Source organism: Amblyomma mixtum, chromosome 1 (genome assembly GCF_055824585.1).
Source record: "Amblyomma mixtum isolate Tamu chromosome 1, ASM5582458v1, whole genome shotgun sequence".
NCBI lineage: Eukaryota > Metazoa > Arthropoda > Arachnida > Ixodida > Ixodidae > Amblyomma > Amblyomma mixtum.
The window spans coordinates 41,697,610-41,716,964 of NC_143012.1; the positions used below are offsets into that span (position 1 = coordinate 41,697,610).

Consider the following 19,355-nt stretch of genomic DNA (forward strand, 5'->3'; position numbering starts at 1 on the left):
GGCGGAAGCCTTTAATGCCTCATCGTTGTAAGCAGGAGTTGTCGACAGAAATGTCGCGCTTTTCAATTGGTCGAAACGGTCGAGACGTCACAGTGCGCGAATTTCAAACGGGGTTAAATGTACTTTGGGTAGTTACCATGCAACCAATTAAAGGGATCGTATACTGATGCTCCAAGAAAGTGGGACTGAGTTAGTTAACTGCTTAATTACCCAATTAGCCTAATTAACCTTTCTAGTCAGGCCACATAAATAAATAAAACCGAGTAGGAAATTGGTCGAATTCGGTCCCCGGAGTGCAAGACGAGCATGCTAACCACTCCGCCATGCCAGCTTGATGGTTTTGAATGAACAAAGGTGCGTCTAGTGAATACGGTGTCTTCGTTCACTCCCATCTTCCTCCCTTCCCATTACGGCGAGGTTTAGGTGTCCACCGAGATATGAGGGGCAGATACAATACCTTTCCTCAATAACCAATTTACCGACGAGCAAGGCGCAGAACCGAACGGGCGATGGCGTTCTATGGACTCCCTGGCAGCGTTGCAAGACGCTGTCACGTTTCACTCTTAGAGGCGAAGCCTAACATCTTAACAACGCATCAGTGACACAAGGAGCAACACCGCACCTTAAAGCTTTCGCCTCACCGCACTTTATTAACCATCAAATGGAAGGGACAGCCTTCCTCAGGGCCTTGGCACTCGCTAAGGGCAGCCTGTATCCAAGCTGCTATTTTTGGTGAGTTCGCTGCATTAAGTGAGCTCGTGGGGCTGAAGCGATGCAATCGGATGCTTAGTCCATAACTCTTGACAAAAATACGCAACCCATGTAGAGTTTGTTCCTAAGCAATGTAGCAAAGCATTTAGCCATTTTGGAAACCCATATCTCCACGGGGTGGGGGTTGACATCACCTGTCACTTTCGAGGCACACAAGAAAAGGTGATGACATTTATGAATGAATGAATGAATGAATGAATGAATGAATGAATGAATGAATGAATGAATGAATGAATGAATGAATGAATGAATGAATGTTTATTTTGACAGAAATACAAAGAAAGTCTGTCGAGGAGGCTGACAAAAAATTATCACGAAATTACCAAGTCCTATCGCGAAGATAACCTTCACTATCCGCCCCCTGATAAATACGTCGCCAAATCTCTGCAAGTAGCCCGTTAACAACTCCGATCTACCGCCTTCCCCAACCCCTATATTAACTCCATTAATTTCCCAAGAGAATTCTCCCCCAAATTTAGACTGTGGCCACGAAAAAGCCACCCTAGCTCATATACTAAACCAATGCCCACGGGACAAACCACCGGAGGACTTGCAGCTCTTGAACAACGACTAGCAGGTAGAGCACTGCACGGGCCTTAATTTGAGGCCCGAGCCCGGCCCGGGCCCGCGACCTGAAGCCCGAGCCCGGTCCAGGCCCGCGGCTTCAAGCCCGGGCCCGGCCCGGGCCCGCTAAATTATCACCCTAGTGAGCCCGGCCCGGCCCGTGAATCCCGGAGTGAAGGCCAGCCCGGGCCCGGCCCGGCCCGTTTCACAGTAACTGAGCAAGTAGACTGCTACTACACCGATAAGGAACTGGCCGACAAAGGTACTGAAACCGCAGTAAAGAAAGTTGGTTCTCTTTAACCCAGAAGGAAGTGATGAAGAGTAGTTCTCGCCAGGCCCGTCTTTTGGAGACTGATCTCGTGTAGGTGCGCAAAGATAAACTCGGAAGTTCCGAGAGCCAAATAAAAAGGGCTGCATACACGCGTATTAGTCTACTCTGCGTTCCCCCATGATTGTAATCAGTTATATTCTGCCGCCTGCGAAGTATAAATATTAAGGCTGCCTAGCAAGCAGTAGGATGACATTTTTTTTTTTTTACTGAACGCGATCTCACAGGTTGAGCTCATAGCCGAACTGGTCACCTTTCAGCAGAAACGAAAAGCTAAAAGGCTTGCGTATTTCATGGTATGTGCTTGAGAGAGAGAGAGAAAAACTTTATCATGGCAAGTGTGTTAGACCCCCCTTGAAGACCATAAGCGTCCTTAACTAATATGTTCTTCCCTAATGCATTTCTAATAGTGTATAGGTATGTTTTGGGAACGCGAATGATCAATGGCCAATTAAGGCCGGTTGAATTTTACAGTCACTGCACCGCGGTGTGGAAATAAGGAAATAAACAAGTCAATGAATAAAGCTTAGTTTTTTCCTCAGCGCGTACTATAACTCATAGCTCATCCGTGTCGCTGCTTCAATGCCGCAGTTCTGCACTTCACTCTGCAATATTGAATGAAAAGTCGGACACCAGCCGTTTCTGTACGGACCGAAGCCTGGCTCTGGCCCGCAGCTTTAAGCCCGAGCCCGGCCCGGGCCCGCAACTTCAGGCCCGGGCCCGGCCCAGGCCCGGCAAAATAAATCATGTCCGCGGGCCGGGCGGGCCCGGGCTTTCGGGCTGGCCCGAGCCCGTGCAGTGCACTACTAGCAGGAGGTCGCGTTGAATAACTCCGTGCCGAAGAGAGAATTCCGGGTCGTGTGACGAGCCACAGAGTTCGCCGAGCGCCAAGGGCTCATGGCCACCTGACGAGGTCTGACACCCCCCCCCCCCCCCCCTTTCTCCCCCGTATAGTCTATTGAAGAGAGCCTATGGGCCGACGAAATAAAGTTTCGCCACTACCAGGAACAACCTTGTGTTGCGTATCTAATGTCGCTTAAACATGTGCCCGAAAGTACTATAGGTATAATGCCTGGTAATCCGAAACCTGCTTGTTTGTCATGCCTCATATAGCCTACCGCAAATGGATGCTCTAAGCAGAATAAGCGTTTACGCGCGATGGCGCTCACACAGCTAGCAGCGCAGCAATATTCCCCACATGTGTGCAAACAAGAGGCGAGACCAGGCATAGTGATCGCATCATAATACTTGACATGAAACGAGCTCATATACGCATACACAGGCAGCGCGATTGCACGCTCCTCCCCCCCCCCCCCCCCCCCTATCGGCCGCACACACACACACACACACACCTGCAAGATGCTTGCAGTGAGGACTACAAAAACCGACAATCCCTATAAGACGAAGAGCACAGTTACCCCCCCCCCCCCCTCTTCTGCTTGCATATGCTGCTCCCTCTCCTTTCTGGCACTATTCCAGAGAAGAGCTGTGGCGTGCGAACGTGTCTACATTCACGCTTTTTCGTAACCAGAAGTAGCCGCTTACCTCTTAAGAGACGAGCCGAATGCCAGCCATCAACGTCTTCGCGTCTTCGTCTTCTTGTAGATCCCGCACGAGAACAGGCCATGGAGCTCTCACGCATAGCGCTACACTTCTTTAGAGCACAGATGAAATATTAAGGGCGGAAATTAAGCCAGCCGGTTCGCGGAAGAAAACTGAGCTCTTAAGTACGGCATTAATTGAGTTAGTGAAATGAGCGCTAGCTAATGAAGAGTGATGTGCGGAATGAGCGTTAGAGTTCACGAGACTCAAATCGCCGATGAAGAAGTCTCGAGGCTGACACTGGCAGATTTCCCGCACTCATACCTCCATTCTGTCGTAGGCTACAACAACAACAACAACCTCCTTGGCATTCACCACCGTACCTTGGCCAATCCCCCCGCGTGGGTATGTGCCATTTTCATGTGGTGAAGAAGAAGAAAAAGATTCCCCCCCCCCCTTCCAAATAGTGACTTTTCCTGCGCTGTTAAGAACTTTCGAGACCAGTAAAATTTTTGCATTCCAAGCAGCACCCCATTTCGTCATCGACAGATTTAGACCTCTGAAATGATCATCATAGCCGCCAGCGTGACTACGCCCACTGCAGAACAAAGGCCTTTCCATGCATGTCTATCCAATTAGTCCTGTCCTTTGCCAGCTGCGGCCACCGTATCCCAGCAAACTTCTTAATCTCATCCGCCCACCTAACTTTTTGCTGCCCCCTGCCACGCTTGCCTTCTCTTGGAATCCACTGCAATGTAATCATATGCAGTGTAACTAGATTTCCTAGCACAATCTCCACACCATCTTTCTACAGATCTGCTGTTAGCTGGTAGTCACCAGCGGCTTTCCAGCTGTGCATTGCTCCTGAGCGTTTCTTTACTTTCTCTTTCGTTACCGGAAGAATGTCCAGTTGATACGCACTACCGCCATTCTCATTATGTTTGATTCATGATTTGATTTATGGGGGTTTAACCTCACAAAGCGACTCAGGCTATGAGGGACGCCATAGTGGAGGGCTCCGGAAATTCCGACCACCTGGAGTTCTTTAACGTGCGCTGACATCGCACAGTAAATTGGCCATCTAGAATATCGCCTCCATCGAAATTCGACCGCAGCGGCCGGGATCGAACCCGCGTCTTTCGGGTCAGCAGCCGAGCACCATAACCGCTGAGCGTCCGCGTCCTGACTAAATTGGCTACTGTGTAGAACTCTTATGCATATTGCTAACTGCTATCTTATGCCTATTGCTAAGGGCATTTCCCTCGTTATCTCTTAGCGCATACATGTTTGTTTGTTTGTTTGTTTTTGTTTGTTTCTTTGTTTGTTTTTGCTTGTTTGTTTGCTTGTTTGTTTGTTTGGTCCTAGTTTCCTCATGACCGCATTTACGCGACTTCCCATCTTAGAGCAAGCTCTATTCTCTCCATATTATTCTTCCTTATGTCGGTTGCCTTGCGCTTACTTATTAATTACGGAGTAATTACTCACTGACATCCACCCGAGCGCAGCCGTACGGCTACAAAGGAAAGCTCTACAGCTTTCTCAGAAACTTCGTAGTTAAAGAAAAATTCGTCCTTTCTTTAACTACGAAGTTTCTGAGAAAGCTGTATAGCTTTCCTTTGTAGCCGTATGGCTGCGCTCGGGTGGATGTCAATGAGTAATTACTCCCTTATTACAAATCTACTCCGCCTTGGGGGATTCCCCTAAACATTTGGTTTACTTATTAACTTCGATAGCTGTGCCAGTTATATTCTGCCTGCAGGGATAGACGCTCTCATGCTTTGTTGTTTCGTAATCAGACCTTTAGTCCCCTGAGAGAGCTTGCCGGTATGCTGCCTAACCATCCTACCCCAACTTCTAATGCTCACTCTGTAATGATAGCAGTAAGATTCTCATTCATTTCTTGAACATTAAGGTCGTCGTCCTCTGTTAAAGCCGAATATCTGTTCTGCAGCGAGACCTTGAATTCCCCTATTTTTCCCCTTGCCGCTAACTCGTTGATGCGCTTCTGCCTGAATACCGTATTTGCTCGATTTTAAAGCACACTTGACTGTAACGCACACCCGCTTCTAAAGATCGAGAACAAATAAGTGCAATGACTTCGACTATAATGCACTCATACTCTATTCTAACGCGCATGTCGTTTTAAGCGATTTTTTTTTTCCAGAAAAAAGGTGCGCGTTACAACCGAGTAAATACGGTACTTTCTTCCGTTCGCTCTTTCAAGGCTAGGCTAATTCGAGACCTTGCCATCCTGCAGTCACTACATCTCACCTTTCCCATGGTCTCCACATCCTGCACGATGCCAGGGTGAGAGCCCAGTATGAAGTCTATTTCATTCCCCAGTGGTGAGACCAGAAATGGTTTGGTTTGGTTTATGGGGTTTAACGTCCCAAAGCGACTAAGGCTATGAGAGACGCCGTAGTGGAGGGCTCCGGAAATTCCGACCACCTGGGGTTCTTTAACGTGCACTGACATCGCACAGTAGAGGCCCGTGTACTGTTACAACCGAGTAAATACGGTACTTTCTTCCGTTCGCTCTTTCAAGGCTAGGCTAATTCGAGACCTTGCCATCCTGCAGTCACTACATCTCACCTTTCCCATGGTCTCCACATCCTGCACGATGCCAGGGTGAGAGCCCAGTATTAAGTCTATTTCATTCCCCAGTGGTGAGACCAGAAATGGTTTGGTTTGGTTTATGGGGTTTAACGTCCCAAAGCGACTAAGGCTATGAGAGACGCCGTAGTGGAGGGCTCCGGAAATTCCGACCACCTGGGGTTCTTTAACGTGCACTGACATCGCACAGTAGAGGCCCGTGTACTGTGCGATGTCAGTGCACGTTAAAGAACCCCAGGTGGTCGGAATTTCCGGAGCCCTCCACTACGGCGTCTCTCATAGCCTTAGTCGCTTTGGGACGTTAAACCCCATAAACCAAACCGAACCAAACCATTTCTGGTCTCACCACTGGGGCTGTTCCACGTCCACTTCCTATTTTCTCATTTGCAGAAGAAAGCATTCTTGATCCGTAAATTATTTCTCTCTACCAACTCTACAAATAAATCGTCCCTGCTATTCCCAGATCTTATGCCGTAGTCGCCCACTGCCCGGTCTGCAGCCTGCTTCTTGACAATCTTTGCACTGAAGTCGCTGTTTAGTACAGTGTACTGTGTTTTTACTTTGTTCATTGCCGATTTCACAATGGAATGAAGGGATAAATTCAATATAAAGGAAAAACTGAAGGAAATTCCCAACATACATCTTCGAAAACATAGCTCAAAAAGGACACGGACGACACAGAACTGGACGGGACAGGCGCTATCCAGTTCTGTGTCGTCCGTGTCCTTTATGCACTATGTTTTCGAAGAACTGTTACCAACAAGCCTAAACCAAGCTACTGTCCCAACATACAGGCTGGGGTTATCGGCACACCACAAGTTCACAACACGTGGTTGCAGACTTTTAACTAACATCTAAGACCTGCGCCAGACTGCACATAACCATAGCATTCTGAAGGGTTCTCGCTCAGCTGCCGCCCTTCCTGTTCGATCACGTTCCACGTAGCATTCGCGGTAATGCAGGACGTACTACGTCCGCCACTGCGGACGAGGGCGGCGCTGGTGAGCACTATCAGGGTTAGCTTACAAGCAACATAACTACCCCCGAAAGTAAAAGATTGCACAGCCGTCGCCGTAGCTCCGTCGGTAGTGTACAGTGCGCGAAATTTAGATGTCGTGGGTCCGAATCCCACCGGAGACATGTCGATAGACGCCACGACCCTCTCGACCAATTCCGACTTTTTCGACGCGCCAACCACTACGGTGGTTTTTCAGCTGAACGGAAGCTTCACTATCTCTCCCAGCCGCCGCGGTGGCTCAGTGGTTATGGCGCTCGGCTACTGACCCGAAAGACGCGGGTTCGATCCCGGCCGCAGCAGTCGAATTTCGATGGAGGCGAAATTCTAGAGGCCCGTATACTGTGCGCCGTCAGTGCACGTTAAAGAACTCCAGGTGGTCGAAATTTCCGGAGCCCTTCACTATGGAGCTCCTCATAACTTGAGTCGCTGGGACGTTAAACCCCCATAAATTACAAACCATAAACCAAACTATCGCTCCCCCCTTTCTTTCCCTCTCGTTGTCGTTTTATTCTCGCTAGCCGCAGCTCAGTTGCTTCAGGTTTCAATGACAGATGCCGCGGCTAGCAGCATCTCTTCCTTACATCGCTATTTTTATTAATAAATAGCCACTAACAATACCATTCAGTCATGACATCTTGACATCAACAGCATGACATCGACACCGCGCCTGTTCAATGTCTCTCCCACACACAAGCACGCACACACGAATACGGAACTTCTTTTTAACATCTGAATCCCGAAAAACCCCCAGAGTCTGATACTCCCTTCTGAAAGGGCTTACACACGTTTTACGCTAACTCGGATCGGCCAATCGCCCTGCATTTATGGGAAGAGGCAAATCTGCACGAAACCTTCACTTTAAATTTTGAACATTCCCGCGACGACTTAGCGTCGCGGCCGTCGCAGCATAGAGAAAGATATTGGTAAAGAGCGGACACTCCCATAGGGCCCAGCGGCCCATTTGACTACAGCGCACCAAGCGGGCGGAGTCTCATAACATCCGGTTTCGGTTTCAACGCGCGCAGTTTGAATGGCTGCATGCGCTGCGCCTCGCTGCCTGGGACGACTTCCGGTTCCGGTTTCAGGGGCGCCCGGTTTGAATGTTAGCATACGCCGCGCCCCGCTGCGCCGTTGGCAGCGTATAATTAAATAGATTTCGAGTGCTTTTGACCAGCCATGAACGCAGCTGCATCACAGCCTTTGCCAAATATTAGCACTCGACAAAAGACACCAGGTTTTGAGTGAAATGAGAACATTTATTTTGTGCAACATAAACAAAGCCGTGGGATGCGGAAGATGGTTCCTGGCCTCCTGCTCAAGGTGATCCTGTTGCGGCACCACGGCACACAGCAGGTGTTGCCGACGGGTGGCATCACCTGAAAAATTCGCAAGTATGGTCATTCTCAGTCACCTTATATTGTAACTCTGTAAACAGTGAAAAGGTGCGAAAGCGGCGAGGGAACGAAATTACGAGCGGAGTAAACATGTTTTTGCGAAACTCGCGTGCTGAACGTCGTTGCGCAAAGTACAGTCGCGGTCAAAAATACGCGGCCCACGGCTCCAGTCGGCGGAGCGGCCGCGAGCCGCACCGCGTCGCTCGCGTCGGCGCTGCGAGAGTTTGCACTCTGACGACAGGTTTCTCCCTCGCTCTCGGGTGCATGCGTCACGCGGTTGATAAAGTTCAAGTGCGTCGTTCAGCTGTTTCGCAGCTGACGGTCAGGGCGAAAGGGGGCTTTGCATGAAGCGTCGCCGCGCTGGTGCCGCCTCGTATCTCGTCTCCCGCGTGTGCGGAGCCACTGCCGCGCGCGGCCGCGCTCAGCCGATCGTGAAGCGCCCGGCGCGAGTGTTTCTAGCATCGTAGTTGGGTTGACACCTGATGCATGTAACCCGCCGCGGTGGCCTAATGGCTATGGTACTCGGCAGCTGACCCGAAGGACGCGGCTTCGATCCCGGCAGCGGTGGTTGCTGAATTTCATTTGAGGCGGAATGCTAGCGAATGACCGTGTACTGTGCGACGCCAGCGCACGTTGATGAACCCCAGGTGGTCGAGATTTCCGGAGACCTCCACTATGGCCTTCCTCATAGCCTGAGATGCTTTCGGACGTTGAACCCTAAAAACCCAAAAATTCACGCTTACGCGCTGTCCGCTTCCGTCTAATCACCGCACCCGCGTGATCAAGGCTTGGGTGCCAACATGCGTGCACGACGTTCTCAAGTAATATGCCACGGTCGTTCGCTCTCTTACAGTGGTAGCATGCAAAGAGCCGAAACATTTGTGGAATCAATGCGGTTGCATTAAAATCCAAATGTGGAAGAAAAGCCGGGTGCGCAATAGGTAACTACAGGAGGTTCATTATTGTAATAGAGAAAAGGGAGGCATTACATGTAAACCATTGATATATTCACCGCTGGCAGCGAAATAGAAATCTATGAAAAAAAATGGTCCCGCACAGATCCAAAAAATGTAATGGGGATTATTAAGTCTGAAGGCGAAAATCACTACGTAAAATTGATTTGAAACTGCGGGGTCGTTTGGGTACGGGAGAATAACGTGAAAGAAGTGTGTTCGGAATCTTAAGATTTGGGGCAAAGTGAAGAAAATGTGACGAAGTGATGAAATTCACAGCGCGTAAGCGTGAATTTTTGGGTTTTTAGGGTTCAACGTCCGAAAGCATCTCAGGCTATGAGGGACGCTATAGTGTAGGTCTCAGGAAATCTCGACCACCTGGGTTTCTTCAACGTGCGCTGGCGTCACACAGCACACGGGCATTCGCTAGCATTCCGCCTCAACTTAAATGCAGCAACCGCCACTGCTGGCATCGAAGCCGCGTCCTTCGGGTCAGCTGCCGAGTACCATAGCCATTAGGCCACCGCGGCGGGTTCATGCATCAGGTGTCAACCCAACTACTATGCTAGAAAGACTCGCGCCGAGCGCTTCACGATCGGCTGAGCGCGGCCGCGCGCGGCAGTGGCTCCGCACACGCGGGATACGAGATACGAGGCGGCACCAGCGCGGCGACGCTTCATGCAAAGCCCCCTTTCGCCCTGACCGTCAGCTGCGAAACAGCTGAACGACGCACTTGAACTTTATCAACCGCGTGACGCATGCACCCGAGAGCGAGGGAGAAACCTGTCGTCAGAGTGCAAACTCTCGCAGCGCCGACGCGAGCGACGCGGTGCGGCTCGCGGCCGCTCCGCCGACTGGAGCCGTGGGCCGCGTATTTTTGACCGCGACTGTACATACAATACACATACCGTACTACACGGCAGATACCAATCAGCTTTTTGCAAGCATTTCTACATTCCCCGACGTTATTGTCTACCTTCGAAAACCTAGGTGGACAGCAGAGTACGCGGTTTGTTCGAGAATATTTCGTACAAAGACGGCCACAACACGGACTACGAACCAGAAGTACACAATGTGTTAGGAGCACTGAGAAATACACGGGTGCAACGTATGTTTTAAGAAGCATAGAAAAATTAAACTATCGGCGCAACAGTTCTTGGTTTTCAAGCTCTTAAGAGTTTAGAAAGCCCGACGCGTTGCCTTTTTTTGCCGGTTTTCAAAAGCGCATCCCTGTGTTGTCAATGCACGGGCGAAATGTGCGTTTCCACGAGCGCAGATAACGGACTCTTTCACACGTACTACATACAAACATACGTACTACAAGAGTAAGGTTTTCGAGCTTTTCGTGCGTCATCTTTTTTTTTCCACCAGTCTTGAAAACTACGGTCCCGTACTTGCTGCGCGGGAACGGTCGTCTTCGCCGTTCGCCCACTTTCAAAAAAGTACATTTTAACCTTACACCGACAAATGTCACCCATAAGAAGTTACATATTGTCGGGGGCCATACAAAAACGTGACGTCCCGAGAAAGCGCGAAACCAAGCAAAACTAACCGCTAGGCACAGCGCGTCGGGCCACAGGCCGTGGGCAGGTTTTTTTTTTTGTTTCTACGCACCGACCGGCGAGGCTGCATCATGCAGCATCATTCCTCCCGCCGCTCCCGCCACGGCGTAGCATGACACAGCGTGCGCGCGCCCTTCACAACTGCGCCGGCGTACTAAGCTAGAGTGCTCGAAATGCAGCGTAATTTTGCATAAAGTGCTTGAAATGTAGCGTACTTTTGCAAAAACAAAACACTCCTTCCTTGACGTTGTCACAAACTGCAAGAATGCCGTGAACAACAGCCGGCTGGCCACAGAGCGAGCGCGCCGCTTCACGAACTGCAGACAGGCAACGGCGGCCGGCGCGGCCGCCTAAATTGCATGCAATACAGCGTACTTCCACAAATAAACATTTCTCACCTTGCCGCCGTCATAAACAGGAGGAGTTCTGCGTCGAAGGGCAAGAGAGACGAAAAAAATTGCGGTCTGCCCGCACGAACAATTACGCCGCACGCTTTCACGCGCACAAAACAGCCCCCACGACGCTCCGTTATCTGCCACTCGGATGGGTCTGAGCCGCCGCGCCGGCTACCCGCCCGCGCGCGCGCGCGCGTTTAGAGACTGGTGGCGCCATCCTGGAGTTGGAAGATTATCTAGTGGAGGAGGAGGATTGCGCGTCATTTCCTGGGGCCAGATTTCGCCGAGTGTCCGCTCTTTACCAATATCTTTCTCTATGGGTGAGCTGTGAATCGACGGCAACTGCTTCGTATTAATCTGTGGTCATAGCGAGTACCGTGGCCTCTGAGATCAAATTCGGCCAGAAGTATCTTCCTGCTTGCGTTTAACTTCGACAGATGGGGCTTGCGTGGTGTAATGTGTTTCGTTTGTCAGCTCATAGGTGTCTCTACCTGTCGCGCGCGGTGCCACTTTTTCCTTTACACGAGTAGGTGACGTAAAAGAACAAGTACATAAAGCAGCCGGTTCGGGAACCTGGCGGTGGTTTTTAGTTTTCAGACGTCGCTTGTGTTGTGTTGCTGCCGCCTCGCATTCGACGTTGACACGCGGAAGCGTTGGTTGTGACGTGAATGCTCGCTCTCTCGTTGGGTGCATCGGACGACGAAGACACAGCTCGTGTCCGCGAGGATGCTGCAGGGATGAGTGCAATTTACCGCTGAGCGCGCCAGCCGCCGAGCCTCTGCCAGCCGCAAAATGGGCGACGACACCAGTGTTCGGGTAGCCGTCCGGTAAGCTCGCCTCCTGCTCTTGCACCTGACTTTGACGAATCTCAGGTGCTCCGAGTTTGACTATAGCCCTTCGTCCAGTCTTTCGTCTGATCGCCGCTGTTCAGGGCTAGCAGTTTACCGTGCCCCATTCATGACTTTAAAAGGGGAAATGAGCACCTCTTTCGTGCGTCAATTCGCGCGAGAGCGCGTTTTTCCGCGTAGGTTGACGCTTGTAGGTTGGCGTGCTCGGGGATCGAAATCAGCCCACGCCGAAAGCCTCAAGGACTGATGGCAGGAGCGGCTGCAGCTAGCCGTCGCGCCGGTACCACCGTCTTGCGACCACCATTGATCCCGTGCTACCCCTGTGCGCGATGCCGACCACGGCCGGTTTGTTTTGACACTGGGTAGCTGGCGTGCTCGCATTTGCATGAATGCGAAGTTTATTCCTTTGCCCTCTTTAGCTGTCTCTACCTTGCGTCGGAATTCTCGCGCAGCTACCTTTTGACGTGTGTATATATGTACTGCCGGCGTTCTCGCCACGAAATCCGAGGCAGGTCCGGCCCCCTGCGCGAGCTTCCAATTGTTTGCGCCGGCGTCGTCTACGCAAGGGCTCTTGACGCCCGAACACAATAGCTTCCTTTTGTGAACGTTGCGGCCGGTTTCTTCTTTCCTACCTGCCTAGATGTTCAGCTGGCGTGGTATATCCCGGGAGGCAGTTTCGCTCCTCGTATTTTGGCTCGTTGTCTGCGTCTCTTCTTTTTGTTAGCGCTTTGCTTTCGGCACTCGTTGCCTGGGTCGCCTTATTTGTTCCGTGTCTGTGGCGCCTTTGCACAAGCAACGCCGAGGTCGTCGGAGCGTGAATTTGGGCGCGGAGAGGAAAGGCGGAGGCATCGGCCGACCTGCCGTTATTACGGGCTTTATCGCGCCCGCGAACGACGCTCAACGTCATAAAAAAAAAATAATAATAAAAGAGTCGACGTGCGAGCGGCACACATCACAGAGCGTCATCCTTTGTGACGGCCGACGCTTCCAGTGTACTTTCAAACCCCGAGGGGTGTGTTTGTGTGCGTGTCGCGTGGCAGAGCCTACCCTCTGTTCTGTGAGGCCCGCGAAAAAGAAAGGCAGAGTTGGATGCCACTTAGTAATGCGAATGATCGCATGTACTCTCACGGTCTGGCCTGGTTTCTTTCGCCGACGTTGACCCCCCCCCCCCCCCCCCCCTTTGTTTTCTTTTTATCCGAACGTTCGACCGAGTTGCGCGGGCGTGCTAGTGGCGTTGACATTGATTCTGTATCGGAACGAGGGCAGATAAAGTGCTGCGTAGCTCCATATACGCGTCAACCCGGTCGCTGATGGCCTTTTTCCCCACTCCAAACAAATAGGCTTCTCTGGCTTATCTGATAAGCTGAGACCGATATGATCTCACGCTGGGCGAAACCTCATGCGTAGACCTCTTCGGAGCTTTAGCATACGTAATAGGCTATATGAATTACTTGTTATCGCGTGCTATTAATTTCGCGCTCGTGTCAAGTGGTGACTAATCGAACACTGGCCTCGTGACAATGGGAACTCGCTGTGCTGACCCCAAATAAAGAAAAGAGTAAGTGTGATATATGACGCACATGTGTCCAAACTGTGCGCTTTTTTCTATCAAAGGTAATCTGGCTTGAGAGAAATTTTGCGCACATTATACATGTACAGCCACCCTGATTTTTAATAATATAGCGCGAGCGTCGACCGAACTGCTGGTCAGCGCCTTATACCGGCGATAAGCGTGCAACAAGGCGAGAGTTCGCGCACGCGCATGAAGACAGAGCGTCGACTGCTACGCTGTTCCGACCACGAGGACACACGCCCTGCCACAATATCAGTTCGCAAGATCCCGCCAAGTCGTAGAGCGCATGCGCATGATTAATACGTGATACTGCATGAGACGTGATTTCTTTCTCTCTCTCTTTTTTTTTGCCTATTACGGGAGGCCAGCCTGGCGATGCAAAGTTATGATAAGAAAATATAAAAAGAAAGAAATATAGCAGCACATTGAAACCATCGCCTGGATCGTGATAAACGGGGTTCCAACCAGCTCTTTAATCAGCCTTGCAGCGTCTCGACGGTATAAAAGGGCATTGGTTGGAACCCCGTTTATCGCGATCCAGGCAATGGTTTCTGTGTGCTGCTATATTTCTTTCCTTTCATTTTTTTTTATCATAACTTTGCATCGCCAGGTTGGCCTCCCGTAATAGGCAAAAAAAAGAGAAAGAAATCACGTCTCATGCAGTCTTACATATTAATCATGCGCATGCGCTCTACGACTTGGCGGGATCTTGAGAACTGATATTGTGGCAGGGCGTGTGTCCTCGTGCTCGGAACAGCGTAGCAGACGACGCTCTGTCTTCGTGCGCGTGCGCGAACTCTCGCCTTGTTCCACGCTTATCGCCGTTATAAGGCGCTGACCAGCAGTTCGGTCGACGCTCGCGCTATATTATTAAAAATCAGGGCGGCTGTACCTATTGCTACCATTACTAGCAAGCGTCGTCACCTCAACCTAATCACTGCATATAAACTGATTACTTAAAATAGGGTCGTTCTATTACGGCGATCTCAATTTTTAGGTATTCGGTTTTAACCGAAAAACGTGAATGCCCTTGACGTGCACAAAGCATGGCTATTGAGTAGGATCGAGTTACTCTAGGAGGAGAAATTTTACAGAATGCGGAAGTCGGGGATTGGTGAGACGGCGTACCGTAGGATTAAGTAGTACACTCGTTTTGAGGTAAATTGCTACGCTATTTTACGTGCCTATGGAAACAGGGTGACTCCATGCATGCTCCGCGGTGGTTAAGCGGCAATTCCATAGCCATGGACAACACGCAGACCACATTATGTCCCTCCCTTTCGCTCAATTATAGCGCAACATACCAGCGAAAACATCGCAACCAACTATCAGAAACAAACGTCCATTCGCGTTTTTGCCTAACATTTCCTTCCTTCATTTCTTCCTCTTCTGTCACCCGGCCGCGGCGGTCGAATTTCGATGGAGGAGAAATTCTAGAGGCCCGTGTACTGTGCGATGTCAGTGCACGTTAAAAAAGCCAAGGTGATCGAAATTTGCGGAGCCCTTCACTACGGCGTCCCCCATAGCCTGAGTCGCTTTGGGACGTTAAACCCCAATAAACCAACCAATCTTCTTGTGTCGCAATTTTCTCCACTGCATGAATGAAGTCGACATCCTTTTAAACTAAATGAAGCATAGATTTTTTTTCTGAAATGGAATTGTTGATTTGAGTGGGAAATTAGATGAGTAATCATTTTAGACTCGGGGTAACATTTCAGGAAGTAGGAGGAGCTACGACGATAGGCCATTGGTAGGAGCCAAACTCACGACCTCCGCATATCGCGTACGGAAGCAGCCACCGCCTTACCGTAGTCGGCTCAGGTGGCAGAACACCGTAGGCTACATGCGGAGGTCATGGGTTCGGGTCCCACCGGTGGCATGTGGTGGGATTTTCTGAACCGGACTTTCTCGAAAGTTTTATATTTAAACTGATCACGCATCTAATTTTTCACTTTCTTTAAGAAAGAGAAAATGCTCCTCTGCGCTAGCTTCCTTTTGGATTCAGTGACTGTTCACTTGTCTGCTCAAATTTCCCCGCTAGATTTTTTTTTTCTTGGAGGGAGGAGGGGGGAGACTTGTTTCTTCCCTTCGTTGTGGCAATTTTCCCCGCTATATTTCGGTGCAACTCTTTCTCCCTGGGGCATTCCTAGTAAATAGCTTCGCATCTCGCTAAAGGCGCGATGCAAGCCAGGAATTTTAGTAGGCATGGGGTTTTATGCCTGTCAGAGGAAATTTGTTTCTTTCCAAGGAAATGTGAATGACGGAGGCAGGGACCTGTTGTCTGTTTTTCTGTGCTTGCAGAACTGCGAAAAAACATAACTAGCTTTGTTTCGCTATAATTTTTTTTCGCTATAAATGTTTCGCTATATATAACGTTTCGCTATATATATTTTCGCTATAAACTCTGAGGCTCTCTCCTTACGCCCGCCACTGCCGTTGCTGGCGTAGCTATCGACGAAATGATCTGCGCATGCACAGTGCACTGCCTATACAGGCGACAGCGCGAAATCGCTGCGTCATGTCCACGCGAAGACGCGCTTTCTTCCCTAACACTAGGCCGTTGCCTGTTTATTTATTTATTTTTTTTGCCTTTGTACAGTGTATTGCATAGGATCATTCCGCAACCAAGGCGTCTCTCCCGCGAAACAGCACTTGTATGCACCCTTCCCAAACCACACTGCTAGGTGGCAGCATTTCAAAACGCGACCATTTTGTGCGACCACTCTTGAAGGGCTAGCAGCAGCAGATACTAGTCAGCTTTGAACATCGTTGCGTGCACGAATGCAGTGGAAAAACTTTTTAACGGTTTCGTTTAAATCCTGGACTACAGTGGGTTAGACGAATGCCCCAGGGAGAAATAGTTGCACCGAAATCTAGCGGGGAAAATTGACACAGCGAAGGGAAGAAACAAGCACCCCAGTAAGAAAAAAAAAATCTAACGGGAAAATCTCAGCAGACAAGAGAACAGTCACTGAAGCCAAAAAGAAGCTAGATCAGAGGAGCATTTTCTCTTTCTTAAAAAAGTGGAAAATTAAATGCGTGATCAATTCAAATATACAACTTTCGAGAAAGTCCGGTTCAGAAAATCCCACCACATGCCACCGGTGGGATCCGAACCCGTGACCTCCGCATGTAGCGTAGGATGTTCTGCCAACTGAGCCGACTCAGCTAAGGCGGATGTTGGTGGTGCCTAAACTGCCTAAAGCTTTCCCCCTGCCTGATGCTCGAGTTCTTTAGGGCGCAGTGCTAGGGAAATGGGTCTTTGACCCCACCACGAGTAGAAAAAACCTTGTGCCATGGCTCTCTGTGGCCACAGATGCCTTTGCGCAATGAAAACTCGTCATCATCATATTATCCTGGACTATATACAGCACCTACTATTATAGTTTGGTTTAGTTTATTGGGGTTTAACGTCTCAAAGCAACTCAGGCTATGAGGGATGCCGTAGTGGAGGGCTCCGGAAATTTCGGTCACCTGGGGTTCTTTAACGTGCACTGACACCGCACAGCACACGGACCTCTAGAATTCAGCCTCCATCGAAATTCAGCCGCCGCGGCCGGGATCGAACCCGCGTCTTTCGGGTCAGCAGCCAAGCGCCGTAACCACTGAGCCACCGCGGCGGGGCTACTATGATAGTGTTCAGAAGCAAAGTTATATACCACATGCGGCCATCTTAGATGGCTGGCATGTGATGTCACGAGCGTCGTGATGGTGGCCTGCGCATAGCTTCGCACTGCGCATGCACCGGATCAGATGACCACAAGTTGATCAGATATGCGCATCCTTTCGCCGTTTTTCTAGTCCCCCAAAATGGCGGCCGGTGTAAGCCACCCTCTGCAGTCGCAGCTTCGCAGCCATTCTACCCCTTAAGTGTCTCGTGACTTAGCTGTCAAAGTGTACTGTTGATAATAAGAAAGTATAATCAAGCGCATTCGTTTTGTTGGGGACGGATGGAGCGTGAACAGGACAGTCCCACTCTAAACCCAAATACAGCTATATGGGAGTAGAAAGGGAATAAGGTGTCCTATATAGCGCACTCCCTTCTATAAAAGAGTGCTCGAGGACAGGTTACTCCCTTTTCACTCCTTTCTGTTTAGAGTTCAGATGCAAACACAAGAATGGATATTGGACTTGCCTGGCTGACTATTGCTTTTGGATGGCACTGTTGCGATGGGTGGTGGTGTGACACTTTTTATTGAAGAGCCTTTATGGTAGGCGTTCAATAGTTCCTGGGCCAATGTGACGAGGGCGCGTTGCAGGTTCAGGTCCCGGGAGGCAAGCCAGATGGGCCACGGGTGTGGGTGGCGGGGGGAAAGGATAGACTGGGGACTGGAAGGCTTGAGTTGCACTGTGTAAGGCAGTGTTCTATGTCTGCATATGTGTGTGGACAGTTTGGGCACTGAGGTGTGGAAGTGTACCGGTACAGATAAAGTTTGGCTGGTGTACGTAGGAGATTGAATTGTATATTCGCCGAAGAATGCGAGCTTCACGGATCGATAAGGATGCGTGTGATGGTGGTAAATCAGCCAAGTCCAATTTTTGCTGCGCGTAGTATATTGCGATTGGGGAACGGAAAACGTTTTGTCGCTCATCTCGCAGCGATCACTTATTGCACGATGGATTCCTATAGCTGCAACGATAACATGTTGCTTCGAACGAGGTATAGTATTAGACTCTCATTGCAGGATAGATCTTTCTTGAGACGCGTGTGTAACGTGGACGTTGTACCCCGAAGCGGCTCGTGCTGCTGCCATACTGCGTTAAGCAATACTTGCTCCTACGCACTGTCGCCTCTTGTCGGCTTGATACCTCCCTGTAGCGCGACTGCGCTTATTGCTGCGGTAATAAGGGCCGCGAAAAGCAATTAGCAGCTGGCGTGGGAAGCACTCTTGAACTGTGGCGTTTTCGCGCGTGCTGCTGTCGCCGGATCCGTCCGCGCAGCTTGCACAAGCCTATAGCAAGCGTAGAAGCAGCCCTGAACCACCTGTCGTATTAGCCGCTGGTTCCTCCTTTCCCTGGGCCTTCCTCCTCTCCCGTCTGCGTCGCGCGAGCCTGCTCCGAGCTACTCACGCGCGGCGCTCGGCTAATCTCGTCACACTGCGCTGCGCTTTATGCTGTTTATTTGATTTTTATAACTACGCTTACTTACCCCGTGTCGTGAATGCGAGGTCGGCAAGAGATTACATTTATTTTACTTTCGCGCCGCTGTGGCAAGGGCTTAGATACACTTAGCTGGAGGTTTATGGAGGTTTAACGTCCCAATGCGACCCAGGCTACGAGGGACGCCGTAGTGGAGGGATCTGGATAATTTCGACCACCTGGAGCTCTTTAACGTGTACTGACGTCACACAGTACACGGGCCTCTAGCATTTCGCCTTCTTCGAAATTCAAAGTGGGTGGACGGTTTAGTGAAAGGTGCTGAGGTCGTTAATGGCCGAGATTATTTAATCTACGGGAAATATTCGTGCCCGTTGAATTACCTCCCGTTACATTTGGCGGCTGAAGGTTATCTTTAGCCGAGAAACTCATATTTGCGCGGATTCACATTTCCTGCTAGCGAAGTGGAACAAGAAGTCTACGCGGTGTCGCTAAACCGTCCGCTATCCTTGGAGATGTGTTTTCTTTTTATTTTGCTGTTTTGACGCCTCTGTGTGCATTCCATACCATTATTAATGTACCTGGCACTATTATAAAAGAAATAAGAGACGCCCCCCAAGACATAATAGTATACATGTATACTCTATCAAGTTCTAGCCGCCGCGGTGGCTGGCGGATCTGGAGCTCGGCTGTCTTT

General features: G+C 50.2%; 1 protein-coding gene and 1 long non-coding RNA gene across 4 annotated transcripts in view; one reads left to right on the forward strand and one right to left on the reverse strand.

Moving 5' to 3' along the window:
- Window positions 1–8,071: 8,071 nt before the first annotated feature.
- On the reverse strand, window positions 8,072–11,438 carry LOC149366117 (uncharacterized). Its single transcript, XR_016284023.1, has 2 exons — window positions 11,144–11,438; window positions 8,072–8,212 (listed from the first exon to the last, which is right to left on the reverse strand). It is a non-coding gene; the product is annotated as an uncharacterized LOC149366117 (long non-coding RNA).
- A 274-nt stretch (window positions 11,439–11,712) lies between these two features.
- Window positions 11,713–19,355, forward strand: part of LOC149366118 (kinesin-like protein KIF21A) — an 84,318-nt gene continuing 76,675 nt past the window's right edge. For all 3 annotated transcript variants that reach the window (XM_089548757.1, XM_089548765.1, XM_089548774.1), the window contains exon 1: window positions 11,713–11,967. In XM_089548757.1, the coding sequence (XP_089404883.1) occupies window positions 11,933–11,967 (35 nt within the window). In that variant the 5' untranslated portion in view covers window positions 11,713–11,932. The remainder of the gene's footprint in view (window positions 11,968–19,355) is intronic.